We start from the raw sequence: 14,306 nt of genomic DNA on the forward strand, positions 1-14,306 counted from the left end.
TAGGAGGGGAAAGAGATGAAGATACGTCACCGTGATTGGCCGAAATTCGTGAGGAAAGCACAAAAGCCAGATTTTGGCTGGCAGATGGTGGACAAGCATCTGAGGAACGTGCCATGCGTGCCTTCCGCTGCAGCGCCTTTGCTTCCCTGCGAGGGCAAGAGCAAGAGACAAGAGGGGCAGGAAACATGGAGCTAAGGTGCCTTAGCATGCGAACCCCGCGAGAAGGTGCCCTGTCACTTGCCGCGCTCCTGCCGCGTATTGGCCAAAGCTCTGCCCCCACCCGGAAGACTAGCTGGGGGGTCCCTGACCAATATTCCTGCACGATCTTCTCGCTTGCAGCAAACAATAGCCAATCCGGGGCCGTAGCGGTCCTTTCGTAAGAGCTTAAATCCCTGCGACATCACAAGCGCTAATGAACGGTTGGTCCCGAAGCCCTGCACGAGACGACAAGTCGTCACACCTCGCCGTCGAATCAACGTCTGCGCCAGCCCTCTTGACAAAGGAACCTCGACTGCACCGACAATGACGCTAACGACGTACTCCGTACCTCTGTCAGGCTGTCCAAGCAAAGAGGTGGCAGGTGCTGGAGACTGGAGAGGGAAAAAGAAACGCAAAGCAAATACCTCAACGGAGTAGTACCTACCTACCATCGGGAGGACGAGTAGCCAGCCGCAACCTTGTCCCTGTGCCTTTCTGCAGCCGTTATTCGCAACGACTTCGGAGTACAGCAGGCAAGAAGTAAAGAAATCCTTACGGCTTTGGCGGAGCGGAGCACCTTGCACGACATCTCCCGCGGTGCCATGATACCCCCTTGCTTGCTGCACCTGCCACCACTTTCGGCTGTAGTTGGGTATCGATGGCCAAGTACCGGCCTCGACATCTTCCACTCTCCATCAAAACCCACTCGCTCATCTTTGGAGATGGATACTCGCCTCACTCGCCTATCCTCCCCACGATCCGAGGTATTTTCACTCTCTTGATTATCTACGGATAATCCAATTACACCAAGCACAAACCCACCTGCTGACAGGCTACAGGATACAGCAAAGCACCCCTGAACTTCTCGCCATGCACGACAGAAAGTCCTAGTTCCACCGTATCAACTCCGGCAGCCACATTCGACCGACATTGAGTGGCCGTATGGACCATCCAATCCGGGAGCTGACCGCCTTTCTCGGCCTTCTCATTTGTGGATGCTCTTTAGAAGGCCCTGTCTTGTTCGGTCGAGTCCAAGTCTCAAAGAAGAACACGAGGCAAGATGAGATCCAACATCGCTCTCGCCAGAGTCGGCAACCCGTTGCCAAAGTAGCAAACACTACGGGACCTAATTCGACGGGGCTTGAACTTTCACCCAGCATGGGTCTTTGGAGAACCAACAGCAATGAAGATCATTCCCAGAAAACGATCAGGCTGATTGCCATATTTGATGCCATTCAACGGGGGCTCCAGCGGTTGACTAGTCATGTTCCGCTCATGGTTATCCATCATGCAACCATGAAGCGAGGCTCCTCACATGGGATGATCGGATGAATCCACCGCGTTTGTCAGACACAGGGCTAACCTCACCAAAAAAGGCTGACAGGGCCCCATACCCATGCAAACCCGTAGGTTCTTGCCCGGCTTTCGCTTCTGGCTCTACGAATACCTACGGTAGTATTTCGATGATGGGTCCCACAAGCTCAGCGAACTGTGTTGGTGGTTGGCCAGCTTCATGCAAGTACGTGCGATCCTAGGACAGAGCTTGTTAGTGGGAGAAATGATCCACGACCAAATGTCATTTGCAAGGGGGAGCCTGGCTAACTGTAGCTCTGCTCATTGCTTGGTCATCCGTCGGCCCCCGAAATCCTCTCCTCAAATCGTGCCATCGACGGCCTGCTTGGCGGCCGAGGGGGACCATCTATCGATAGTACTTGATGTCGGAGCCGGTGCAACGTATACAAGATAGATCAAGACCATACAGATAATCCATACGGATACTATTATGTGTTTCTGCAGCTCCGGCTGCGCAACGGACTCCCGCGGGGTGAACTCGCATCCGGGCGAACTGCTACTCGCAGCATCAAGTTTCCCCTTCCAGTCGATATTGAAGATCAGCATCTGCACCGGTCAGGGCCCGGGACGACAGAGTGGACGCGGTATCGACGGCGGACAGCCGGAGAGGCATATGGCCGGATGGAGCACAACTCGATAGCAGGTTGGCAAGTCGGGTTGGGCAAACAGGAGGCGGGCCCCATGTGGTTCTGCATGTCTCTGCGTAGCGTGGTGACCAGGTGGTCGAAGGTGTGCTTGGCACCTTGGTCCCCATGGCCTGCCATCCGGAGCCAGCCATGGCAAGCCACGATATGCATGCGTTGCCCGTTCACTCGCTCGACAGCTGCTCGCACCCATGTCGTCCATCTCGAAGCTGCCCCCCCTCTCGACGCGGAAGTGTCCATTCCTATTCTATTCTCAGGTGGGGTCCAACAGTGAGTGCGACCGCCTTTGGCGGCCCATTCTCATTGGAGCCTGTAAGCGCAGGTCAAAGTCTCACGCACTCGATGTGAAGGCGGCCAGCCGGCCTGCCTTGTGCCCTAGCCTACGTTAGTCTGGAATGCAGAGCAGACACACACACACTCACGGCTCGGGGGGGCGATGGAGACACACATACATAGGTGTATCCAAATTTAGAACAATATTGATGTTGGCTACGTAGTGAACACCAGGCAGACCACTCAAAGGCCCGTTGGTTGGCGCAACAAGAGGACGGTCATGATGAAGGCGGCCACAATATAAGACTTTGGACCATCCATCACGAACAGTTGGATTCTGGCCTCCTCTCGTTGTTGATCTGTAGAAGTCAAGCAGAAGAAGAAGAAGGAAAAGTGATCCAAGTGTTTGTTCAAGGTTTTTTCTCTCTCATTCATACAATTGTTTTTTGATACCCTCCGTCCACAATCTTCGGAAAACCCCAACCACTCGAATACCACCCGATAATCCAGTTCAAGGCAAGCCGGACTTGCTAAACGACCAGTCACTCATTCGACACCACCGAAACCAAAAAACCCACAGTCGATCACTCTCGACATATTTGCAATTTTACAATTTGCAGCGCGCCCATTGCTTACAGTTCACGAAACGAGATCAAATTTGCTGTTGCATTTTGAACGACAAGGAAGAAAGAAATAATTCAATAATCTGATACGATTTGGAACCTCGGGTTTCTGGAAACTCGACAAACCATTCGACAAACAACCCGGTCTCCCATCTCAAATTGCGTTGACAGCGGGCGAGCGAACAGACGATTCCTGACCATCGAATCCCCCTCGTCGAGTTCTCCCCCCTCTCCAACATCGATCCCAGGTTGTCCCCGCCTTTTTTTCACCCTTGGCTACCAGGAAAGAAAGAGAAGCGAGAGAGCACAGAGGAACGAAGACTGCTTCACCCAGCACACAAACACACACAGCACACACAAATCAGAAGAAAAGAGGAGAAGGCCACAACGCGCGCACTCGCACTCTCACACCCCCCAGGACCCCTGGTCGTTCTTTCCCCGGTCCAGAGCACAGTGTTGGTCGCTTCCGTCTCTACACAGTGTAACGGTTCCTGCCACGCCCCTCCACTTGTCGACCCTGGTCCCTGATCACCCCCGGTCCACCACACATTCACACACCCTTCACCACACCCCTCCCTCCCTCCTCTCTCTCTCCTCCGCCCCAGCCAGCCAGCTCTAGCTCTGTCTTCGCTGCTCGGCTTGTCATTCACACGCAGGTACCTCCATCGCGAACAGAAGAAGGGTACAAATGGCATCTCTACCCCCCAACCACATTCGAGAGGACTTCATGAGATCAACAGCTGCAGTCAACATGGCCGTCGCATCTTCTGCGAAGGCCAAGTCGGCCTGCAAAGCCAACACCACCAACAGCAACAATGCCAGCTCCAAGGCAAAGTCACAAATGCACCGCCGTTCAAGGACAGGTACGTTCATCCCAAGAATCCCCTTCTTTTCCCCAAATCCCATTCCATTTGGCATGGTATTAGCCATGCTTGACTTACACCCACATCCAAATCCCACTTACACAGGAGCGACTCTCCCTTACTTACCTCAAATTGTGTCCTCCACGATGGTCAAACCTCATCTAGGCACTTGAGACTAATTGAATTTTCTACAGGATGCTACACCTGCAGACTGCGCCGCAAGAAGTGCGACGAGGGCTCGCCAATGTGCTCCGCTTGCAAACATCTTGGTTTGACATGCGAATACAAGCGCCCAATGTGGTGGAGCAACAACGATGCCCGCCGCAAGCACAAGGACGACATCAAGATGATTATCAAGCGCAAGAAGCTCTCAGAGAAGGCGTCGCACACGATCCAGACTTCCGTCGGCTCTCCTCCCGGCCTGTCGCACTCTTTGCCCACCTCTGCCACCTTTTCCGACCCTCTGGACCGCACTCGCTCCGCCTCCATTGACTCGCACTTCTCCCAGGCTTTCAACTTCAACAGCCCGCCAACTGTCGGTGCCGATTATGCTGCCTACAACCCCCAGATGCACCCCGACTTCATGTTCAGTGGCTTCCCCTCGCCTTACGAGATTGATGTCAAGACTGAGCGCCAGGTCTACATGAACGATGTGCCCACTCTAAGGGAGTCGACCATTTCCACTTTCAGCACCTACCACACTCCCCCACCCCCGGGAACCATCCTGCCTTCCTCCGTGCCCCTCGACGGCGAGTGGACCGAGCAGATCTACTCTGAGCGCAAGGAGTCCCTTAGCGAGGAGGCCCTCAACGTCAACTTCTTCGACTTCTCTCATGGCCCGGCCATGTCCAACCGCCAGGTCGCAGTTGAGCTTGACGAGAACGATCAGCGCCTGCTGGACCACTTTATCCAATTCGTCCTGCCCACCATCTTTCCCATTCTCGACTCCAACCAACATGGCTCAGTCGGTTCCGATCTGATCTTGCCGGCTCTGCAGAGCAACAAGGGTTACCTGCACTGCTGTCTTAGCATCGCCGCCCAGCACTACAAGGCGACCATGAACGTTCCCGGAGAGGAGATTGATCAGGACATCATGCGCCATCGGTACGCCACCATCTCGTCTCTTTGCGACGCTTTGAACAAGGACGAGAACCATCAGGAGATTCTCGAGGCTGCTTTGGGTCTCATCTTCTTCCAGTGTGTCGTCGGTCGCTTCGACGACGCACTGCCCGACATCCCCTGGCACCAGCACTTCCAAGCTGCCATCAGCTTGGTCCAGAAGCTTGACCTACCCCGCCTGGTTTCGGATCCCCATGAGCAGATAACCCAAACTCCCTTCAACATGACTTTGACCTCTTGGATTGACATTCTTGGCGCCACCATGCAGGGACAAGCTCCTACCTTTGCCCACACCTACCGCGAGAAGCACCTGTCAAACAACCCTAGCCTGGGTCTTCGCGAGCTCATGGGATGCGATGACCGTGTCATGTACCTCATTTCTGAGATCGCCTGCCTCGAGGCTCTCAAGGGAAGCGGCATGGACGACATTACTCTTTGCCAGCACGTCCACGCTCTTGGCGACCAGATCAACCTCACCGAGATTGGCGAGCCTGGTCCCAAGATGCCTTACAATAACAACGGAAGCCTTTCCCCTAAGCAGCTTTCCAAGAACATGACAGCCGCGTTCCGCCTTGCCGCTCGCATCTATCTTTGCAGCTTGGTACCCGGCTTCAATCCCGCGCAGGCTTCCTGTGTCGGCTTGGTTGAGAAGCTTGCCAACGTTCTCCAGCTTATCCCCTCGGGACCTGGAGGCTTTGACCGCAGTCTCGTCTGGGTCTACCTCGTGGGCGGCTCTGTCAGCTTGCCTGGCAGCTCTTTCCGCGCTCTCTTTGAGGACCGCGTTGCCCAGCTTGGCGATGTCTCTGACTGCGGCTCCTTCGGCCGCGTCGCCTCGCTCCTCAATGAAGTCTGGATGCAGACAGGCAACATCAAGAGCAGTGACAGCTGCGCCGGCAGCCCTGGTTCCACGCAAGGAGCTGAGGCGGTAGCATACATCCACTGGAGGGATGTCATGCAGATGAAGGGCTGGGACTTCTTGCTCATCTAGCATCCTGGCTGGTTCTGGGTTGTATAAATGTGTGCAGAAGGCTCGCCTTCCATCTGCATGGTATGTATACCGCCTCCGCAAAGGTGATTCAGGCAATCGCTTATTCCCTTTCGCGCAACCAGGGCTGCTTGGCAGCCTGTCTTGCACTGCTGGACACTTTAGAATCTTCTCTTCTGATCTTCCCCATTTTGATACCACATTTTTCTACATTTACACCAACCTAATCAAAGGTTGCTTTGGGTTTACTAGAAGGACACGCCGCAAGGCACACGGAGCGGACATGAACGATGAGAGCGAAGACACTTGGATCACACTTTTTTACCTTTTCTTCTGACTGGACACTTTCACGGGTGAGGGTGCACGGGGCAGCTGGGCCTGGCTGCCAGGATGATGGATGATGACGAGGGATGATGGGAAAGGGACTGCCTGGGTGAGGCCCTGGAACATGCAATGGAAACATGAGATGCGACGAACGACTATTCTTCATTTACTCAGACGGAACACACTTTCGTCTGATATCTTGGTTTTTCTTTCTTCTCTTGGGTATACCATAGCATGAGCACGGGAAACGGGCTTCATCGGAGTTTATGTTTGGGACTTTGGGACTAGCAGTTCGGTGCATCTGGACTGGATCGGATGGATCAAAGAGAAGGGCTCTGGGAGCTGCGATGGGCTAGCTTCCCAGTTGACTTCTTCACATGGTACTCATTCGGTAGCCTTTCGGCTCTCTACGGAGCAGTTGGCAGAATCGAGCAGGATTATATGAATCATGTAATACCAAAACATTATACCCAACAATTTCAAAAGCACTACTTTCGAATCATGCCTTCCCCCCCCCCCCCCCTTTACTGGGCTTTGAAAGATGTGAAGAATTCCCTCACCAGTGGTGCCCACCGGCCGAGTCCGAGATTTGTCTGGGCCGGTCTATGCCAGGGTGGGGGGTCGAATCTTGGAAGAGTACACAGTAAGTTAAGGTAGGAAAGTTCTCCGGCTTACTGCGTACTTGCACGGGTGTGGCGAACACCACCACCTTCCCCCCTTGGAAGCACTTGGGCCGAAGCTTACGCGCAAATGGGACGATGGAGGGGAGGGTGCGTGAGACGGGAGTGACGGACGAGAGGAATCGATTACTGGACGAATTGAACATGAGAGACAAGGAGAAAGAGAACAGCGATGGGGCGTTTTTCCTTTGGCAACTCGGGAGTAGAGGAGGGGAAAGGTGGGAGGTGAAGATGCAAGCTGCCGATCGAGGGTGGTACAAAGGGTCACTGTAACGTGTGTTTGCTCAAGGTGAGGTACCCAAGGCACCTTACAGTACAGTGTCTTCTTCGGAAGCCAATTGAAGCATGTCGCGGGAGGATGCGGATTGTTTGGATGCGATGGACATGGCGTGGGTAGGTAATTGGCTCTGTGGGTGGTCATGAGGTAGCGCAGGTCCAAAGAATATTCCCAATGAAATGGACGGAGAGCTTGTTCTTCCCATAGTAGGCTATATTACTGTTCACACGCACTATAGTACACCTTACCTCGCTTGAGTGTACCGACGCGGTAGCGCCATCTCTTTTTCGGTCCTTTCTCTTCTTCGTCAATGGAGGTTGTTCTTGCGATGCCGGAGGGGGTCCGGTGGTTATGAGATGGGGGAAGGGGGTAGAGGTATGGTGGGAGGTTTGGAGGGGTAAAGAGGTCGCGCGGGCTGGTGGTACCCTGGGTTTGTGTATCCATGTCCCTTTGAAGTCTGTTGTGGAGGTGAAGAGATGGTTTGCCGGTAAGGTAGCGGTGAAGGTCGGCTTGGCTCGGTGAGCTTTGGCCCGGTGTGCGGCGGGGTGTTTTACCAGGTACCTTAGCTGGGGAGTGCCCTGCGAGGTGTGCGGTTCAAGGTGAGCTCACCTGACGTCCATCCTCGGTCTGTGTGGCTTGTCTTTGGCCGGGATCACGAATTGGGTAATCCCGTTTTTTTCCCTCCCCGACACCGAGGTACCTACTCAGGTTCGGGGTGATCACGAAAGAGGAGGGAGGGAGGGGTGAGGTAAGAGAAAGATCCGAGATGGTTGAGTGTGCAATGTTTCATGGATTGGAGGTCCGACGTCAGTGGTGAACAGGGTCGTTTGTTCAGAGTGCTGACGATATGATGAGTATTGAAAGAAGGGTTGATTGGAGACTATGGGGCCTGGGGTATTGGGAATGTGGACACCGAGTTTTTTGCTGGTTCTGCAAGAAACCCATCGTTGTGGGATAGGATAGAGTCAAGTCATCTGGAGGTCCATGGCATCATTCCTTTGTGTGTATTCATGTTCGCTACCTTACTGTGCAATGGGGGTGGGTGTGCGTCTGTAAAACAATACAGCTGGGGTGTTTTGAGGACCACAGTATCGAGTTAACTGTGGTCTCGAGATCCTATTTCTACGGGCTTTGATATCGAGTCTCAATTGTTCAGATTACACACCCCTCTGTCATCCATCTAAGGTGTTGACGACAGGGAGAGGGTGAGTTTTTGGGTTTGTGCGGGGACTTACACCTAAGCAAGGAAAGGAAAAAAGAGACAGGGAAGAGAGATAGGTCTCAGATGACGGAAAGCGAGATTCACCCAAGCTTAAGCGCCAACCACTTGCATAGCCCGAACCCGTACCCGTTCCCCACGATTTCGGGGGACCGTTCACCGCCGTTGTTGAGTCACTGAACACGCTCGAGATACGGTGTACGCACACGTATTTCCGTATATGTGTTGTGAATCACTGTGAATTGGCGAAAATGGAGTGGTCCCCTTGGGGGTTGGTTAATTCTCGGCGCCGATATCGTATTTGGGGGAGGGGAGGGGAGGGGTGCACAAGATTGGTACCAGTATCAATTAGCGTAGTACGAAAACAGGGAAATTCAATCAAGTATCCACGTGACGATGGTGTCTGTGGTTTGCGATTTGCCCTTTCTCCCTTGCATGGGGCTTAAAACCTTGAAGCTTGGAAAAGTCGTTCCCTCATTCCTCTCTATTTCTCTGTCTTTTCATTTGCCGGGGGCCCTGCAGCGGATGAGACCACGGGATCGGACGTGCGTGGAATTCTTCGAGAGAGGTTCTGAGCGAATCCTGTATCGTCACGTGGATGGGGGGGGGGGGGGGGGGGGGGGGGCTCCGGCAAAAGGGGGGGGTGGGGGAGGGGGGGAAAAAAGGGAAACAAGGGAAAGGCTTTTTTTTGCTGGTGGTGGGGGGGGGGGGGGGGGGGGGGGGCGGGGGCGGGGGGGGGGGGGGGGGGGGGGGGGGGGGGGGGTGATGCATCCGTACAAGTGCGAGGTTGGCGAATGGGCAGAAACATGGCAATCATGGCAAGGCATTTTTGCTGCTCGTAGATCATTTGATTGGGAGTGGATGAGAGGGCATCGGGTCGAGATGGGGACCGCCGTTGCGGTGGATCTTCATGGGCTTTTTTGGCGAACCCTGGGATTTGTGGCCGACACGACTTACATGCTCACCGACGGCGAAGGTTGACGGGGGTTCTGACGATGGTATCACGTATGGAAGTTGAGAAGATCAAAGTGTTCCAAGATACACCCCTCCCCCCTTGGTGAGCTGAAGCGAGAAGGACAACGACGATGGTGATGCTGCCTGGTGCTGTACGGACAGTGTAGGCCAAGGCCGATTTTGGCCCGTGGACGTGGTGATGGTCCCCGGTTTCCTCCATTGCGAGATGGGAGGCACGGCTCTTGACTGGAGGTTCGTCGTCTGCCGGCTGCCGATCGGTCAAAAGGTGAGGCTTTCGCGAGGCGGTCCTGTGACCCATCTTCTGAGGGAACGTGAGGGAGCCGATGCATGGCCAGCAGAGCGGCGGGCGTATAAGCCTATGAGGTAGAACCAAGGTACGGGAATAGCGGCTTCGGTGGCTTCAGTGGCTGCAGTGGCTGGAACGGATGGCGTACGTCACGTGTGGCTTGGACGGCCCCAGTGGCGGGCCATTAAAGGTTGTCGTTGTGATTTGGAGGCTAAATTTACTCGGTCAATGTCCATACCCTTAGGTACCATGTCTTGAACCCTTGTTTTCCTTTAGTGAGGTCAAGGGTTGAGTCTCAATCCCTACGCACCACGAGCCTTCCTTCGTGTTGGTTACCCTGGTTGCTTAGTACCTAAGATACTGAACAGTGTCATGGATGGGATAAAGCGGTTAAAGGCGGACGCCCCAAAAGAGTACGAAAGTACCTGGATCTTTGCTGAAAAGAGAATGGGGCCTTGAAAGGGAACGACGGACGCTAACAGAGCAATGGAGCGGCCCAGCGGTCCCGTTTGTCTCCACTTTTCAGCGTCCGCCACCCCGGACGCCTTTGACGCAGGGGCCATCCCTAGAGTCGGGGCCGCAATCGCTAGGAACGAATCATAGGCGCGCGTTTCGGCTGCGCGGCTACATTCTGGCACTTTGGATGACTCCTTTAGGAAATTCTATTCTTTGACTGGGCGACTCGCCAACCGCTCACAACCTCTCATTCTCCTTCAACCCTTCAACCCCTTCCTTCACCATGGCCCTTCAACCACCAAGGGGAATAGAAAGTCCCCACTACCAAGGAGACATACTCCAACGACAGCCTCTCGTTGTCGCCGGCCCAGCGACTACCCAGACCAGCACTGCCTCACGGCGAGACTCTCTGCCGCCCAACGTTGCCATCTATCTGCTGTCGTCGCTACCCATTTGCTGATTATTGATATCCGCCAATGGTTTTCAAGCCTTTTTGGGGGCAGGGGGCCCTGAGGTCTGAATTTTGGCCGCTTATGCCCTATCATACTCTCTCATGATGGGAAAAGCTCGGGGGCTATTGTCTTCCGCGTCGACATGGTGACACTGGAGACGTCCAGAGTTCGCAACACCATCGCTCCACCAATTTTTCACGCCCGCTGCGATCCAGTCGCGCTTGCAGAGCCCAAGGTAATCTCTGCGAAGCAGGAGTCCCCCTTCGTAGACCCTCGTGAGTCGCCGCGATGCCACTCGGGGGCTGCTTGGTTGGCCACCGACCAGCCGGCCTTCTTAGGCGAGGTCGATCGGGTGGCATTGTTTCTTTAGGCACAGGCGAAAGCTCGTTCGTTTCGGAGCCGCGCAGCAAGTTCGTTAGTCGAACCTGAAAGAGTCTTTTCCTTTTTCCTTCTTTTCTTACACTCTTGCTGCGGGAGTCCTCCGCCGAGTGGCAGTCGTAGGGGTCCGAAGAACTGGCCCCCATGCCGCCCTGCCGCGATATCGAGCCGGACCAAAAAAGATTGGGCTTGGATGATTTTTGGCTCAGTATCGGGTGGGAGCGATATCGTCATCTCATTCTTTGGGTCATCGCCCGATTCTTCTCTTTGCTCACCTTTCCATTCTCGTCATTGTTGCATCTTTCTTCCTGAAGTCATCTTTTGCTCGATCAAACTGCTTCTTGGGTTCCTTTTGTGAGGCCTCTTGCCACCTGATGAACAACATAGTAGCCACTCCTTGTCTTACACCCTTTCATCTGTGAATAGCGACAATCCCATTGTACCTGCTTGTCTCTTTCAACTCGAAACTTCTTCAACCCACGACTTACTTCTACGCCTTTGTGTCCCGTTTCTCCTCCCCGCAAGGGTCTCGGGGCCTCGTTACTCTCCTTCCGTGGTCATAGACCATTGACACAAGCCGCCACCTGACTCCCGACTTACACAACTGTTGATACGCGCCTCTGACTCTGCGGTAAAAGCTCAGACTTCACCGCCGGCCCTGCAACACCATCAAGCAACGTCCCGGCTGAAAGAGGCCCAACTATTACACCATCATAAACACAATACATTACCCCCAAACTCGGAACATGTCGAGATTACGAAAATGCACACGAGTCGCGGTGCTCTCCATCCTCATCGCCTCTGCTCATGCCGCCTCCATCCCCTCCGTCTCTGGGCGACAAGACAACACTTGCGCCGCCTCGGGCTTCACCTCCTGCGGCAACGGCCTCCCAGGAAACTTTTGCTGTGGAACGGGCAAGAAATGCATCACTCTAGCCGGGAACACCACCGTCCTCTGCTGTCCCGAAGGGGAGAGCTGCGACAGAATCTCGCCCATCACATGTAACATCAACCTCCAAGATCCCGTGGCACACCCCGATGCCTCCATCAAGACCACCGTCCTCAACGGCACACTCGCAACCTGCGGCGACAGCTGCTGTCCCTTTGGATACAGCTGCAATGGCCTGTCGCAGTGCACGAAAGACTCGGACCAGACCAAGGCGCCGGAGGAAGCCTCCACCCCGGTTCCAAAGCCGACGTCTACCGCCACCGCCGTCCCAAGCGTGATCCCGACGACCATCGCCGCCAGCACGACGCCCGCGGGTGACAACAATAACAACAATAACAACGACAACGGCGACAGCGACAATAAGAACGGCACCTTCCCCACCGCCATCGTCATCGGCTCTCTCTGTGGCCTCCTCGTAGGCGTAGGCCTCGGCGTCGCTCTTCTCCTCTTCTGCGCCCGCCGCCGTCGCCGCGGCCCGCCTCCACTCAGCGAGAAGAAACGCGGCGGCAGCGGTGGTCCTCGCCCGTCGACCTCGACCTCGTCCTTTGGCAACATCATCTCGGAGCCCATCCCCATCACGGACAACGCCACCGTGAGGACGGACTTTATCCTAAAGACCCCGTCCACGACGCACTCCCGCTCGCAAAGCGACTCCGGCTTCGTCACATCGCCGGCGGGGTCTACCCCCAACAAGGGCCACAACCGCCTCTCCTCGACGGCGACGACGCTGGCGCACCACCCGATCGGGCTCGCGCGCAGCGACTCCGCCCCGCGGACGCCGCCCGGGAGGGGAGCAGGCACCGGAGCCGTCGCTCCCATCAGGGGTATGCGTCCCAACTCCGGGTCCAGGCGCCTCCAGCCGCCCAACGTGCCGAACCCGCTCGCGCCGCCGAAGCCGGGGTACATCAACAACAACAGCAGCAACAACCAATCACACCTCCAGCGCGAGCCGAGCAGCGAGAGCATCAGCGTGTTCGCGGACCCGCGGACAGTGGGCGGGCGGCCTGGGGTGAAGAGGAACACGACGTTTACGGATATGATGGAGGAGGCGGAGCTCGGTGACGTGCGGAGGGGGAAGCCGTATGTGCCGTACACGCCGCAGATGCCATCGCAGCCTGCTCGATGATTTCTTTTTGTCTCAAGGGGAGTGAAGGGGGGGAGTGGGATGTTGAGTGTGTCTTTCTTGATGATATTGAAGTTTTTGTAATGTCGGCATATTTGCTCCTTCGCTTCTTCTTCCCTTGTTTCTCGTATTTCTTCTCATATTCTTTAGAGAAACATTTTAACATGCTGGACATGAAGACGGAGATTTGGAGAAGATTATAGGCCTGGCAGACATTCGCTTGACGCTTAGAAGACTTGGGCAGATTGTACCTCGCGGCAGTGGCAAAAGGGGCGTTTCATGTTTTTTTTCTTTCCTTTGTTATTCTGGTCAGGATTATATACCCACGGTCGCTTTACTTGTCTTTCGTTGTTGGTGTAGGTTCAGTTATATAGGTTGATTAGTTTGAAGCCTAGGTGACGCTCGAGTAGGCAGAGGATATATAAATACATATCTTGTTTGCACGGATATCCATGATAAGGGCTCACCCGTGACGAGAGTTTCCTTGAGAAATTAGACAATGGGAGGCATGGTTCATGTTAAGTAAGAGGTATTCAAATGGTGGCTGTGTATGGTTCTGGTGATGGTCTCGAAAGAGCATAACAAGAGGTCGGCCGTGAACGACAGTCATTTGGGCATTCCATGTCCGACATTTAACAACCGAAAGCGAGGTAGAAGTTCTGTGAAATGGCTTGCCATAACGGCCGAGTGCAAGTTTTATACGATGACCAGACATCGATTCACACTCAGTAAAAGTCCGCACCATATCTTCCTTCCTCGACAAGAACAACAAACTACGATCAAAACGCCACTACCGACACCAAAGATACACATCTCGAAACACATCCCCAACCTCACTTCAAGCCCACCAAAAGCAATACAACCGAAAGGAATCAATAAAAAGAACATGACCGTAGAAATAAAACGCCTAAAAATTCGGACATAGTCGCACCGCCGGGATGTCTGACACCCGGGGTTGAACCCGCGATGCCGGCAATCGATGGAGGATCTACAATCCTATGAGAACCTCACCCCTCCCAACCCCCCCTCCACCAGGGGTATTTTCTATCAGGTGTTTAACCACTCGAATACAGCGGCCCAGGGCGTCCCTTGGGATTCGAGAGGCAAACAGAAAATTGTGAGTGATTAA

At 54.5% G+C, this 14,306-nt stretch overlaps 5 protein-coding genes across 5 annotated transcripts; 4 read left to right on the forward strand and 1 right to left on the reverse strand.

The window, feature by feature from the left end:
- Positions 1–1,140: 1,140 nt before the first annotated feature.
- On the forward strand, positions 1,141–1,530 carry CABS01_04389 (uncharacterized protein; the record flags this gene model as incomplete). The annotated part of the gene is made up of 1 exon (XM_060537760.1): positions 1,141–1,530. One exon carries the CDS (start codon positions 1,141–1,143, stop codon positions 1,528–1,530), a length of 390 nt encoding a protein of 129 aa, XP_060390605.1.
- A 773-nt stretch (positions 1,531–2,303) lies between these two features.
- On the forward strand, positions 2,304–2,543 carry CABS01_04390 (uncharacterized protein; the record flags this gene model as incomplete). The annotated part of the gene is made up of 1 exon (XM_060537761.1): positions 2,304–2,543. The coding sequence occupies one exon, from the start codon at positions 2,304–2,306 to the stop codon at positions 2,541–2,543; it is 240 nt and encodes a 79-aa protein (XP_060390606.1).
- Positions 2,544–3,779: 1,236 nt separating this feature from the next.
- CABS01_04391 (uncharacterized protein) lies at positions 3,780–6,061 on the forward strand (the record flags this gene model as incomplete). Its single annotated transcript, XM_060537762.1, has 2 exons — positions 3,780–3,954; positions 4,149–6,061. The coding sequence occupies 2 exons, from the start codon at positions 3,780–3,782 to the stop codon at positions 6,059–6,061; spliced, it is 2,088 nt and encodes a 695-aa protein (XP_060390607.1).
- A 3,458-nt stretch (positions 6,062–9,519) lies between these two features.
- Positions 9,520–9,831, reverse strand: CABS01_04392 (uncharacterized protein; the record flags this gene model as incomplete). Its single annotated transcript, XM_060537763.1, has 1 exon — positions 9,520–9,831. One exon carries the CDS (start codon positions 9,829–9,831, stop codon positions 9,520–9,522), a length of 312 nt encoding a protein of 103 aa, XP_060390608.1.
- A 2,020-nt stretch (positions 9,832–11,851) lies between these two features.
- CABS01_04393 (uncharacterized protein) lies at positions 11,852–13,180 on the forward strand (the record flags this gene model as incomplete). The annotated part of the gene is made up of 1 exon (XM_060537764.1): positions 11,852–13,180. One exon carries the CDS (start codon positions 11,852–11,854, stop codon positions 13,178–13,180), a length of 1,329 nt encoding a protein of 442 aa, XP_060390609.1.
- Positions 13,181–14,306: the final 1,126 nt, after the last annotated feature.

This window comes from Colletotrichum abscissum (genome assembly GCF_030869225.1).
Source record: "Colletotrichum abscissum strain IMI 504890 chromosome Unknown Scaffold_8.1, whole genome shotgun sequence".
Lineage (NCBI taxonomy): Eukaryota > Fungi > Ascomycota > Sordariomycetes > Glomerellales > Glomerellaceae > Colletotrichum > Colletotrichum abscissum.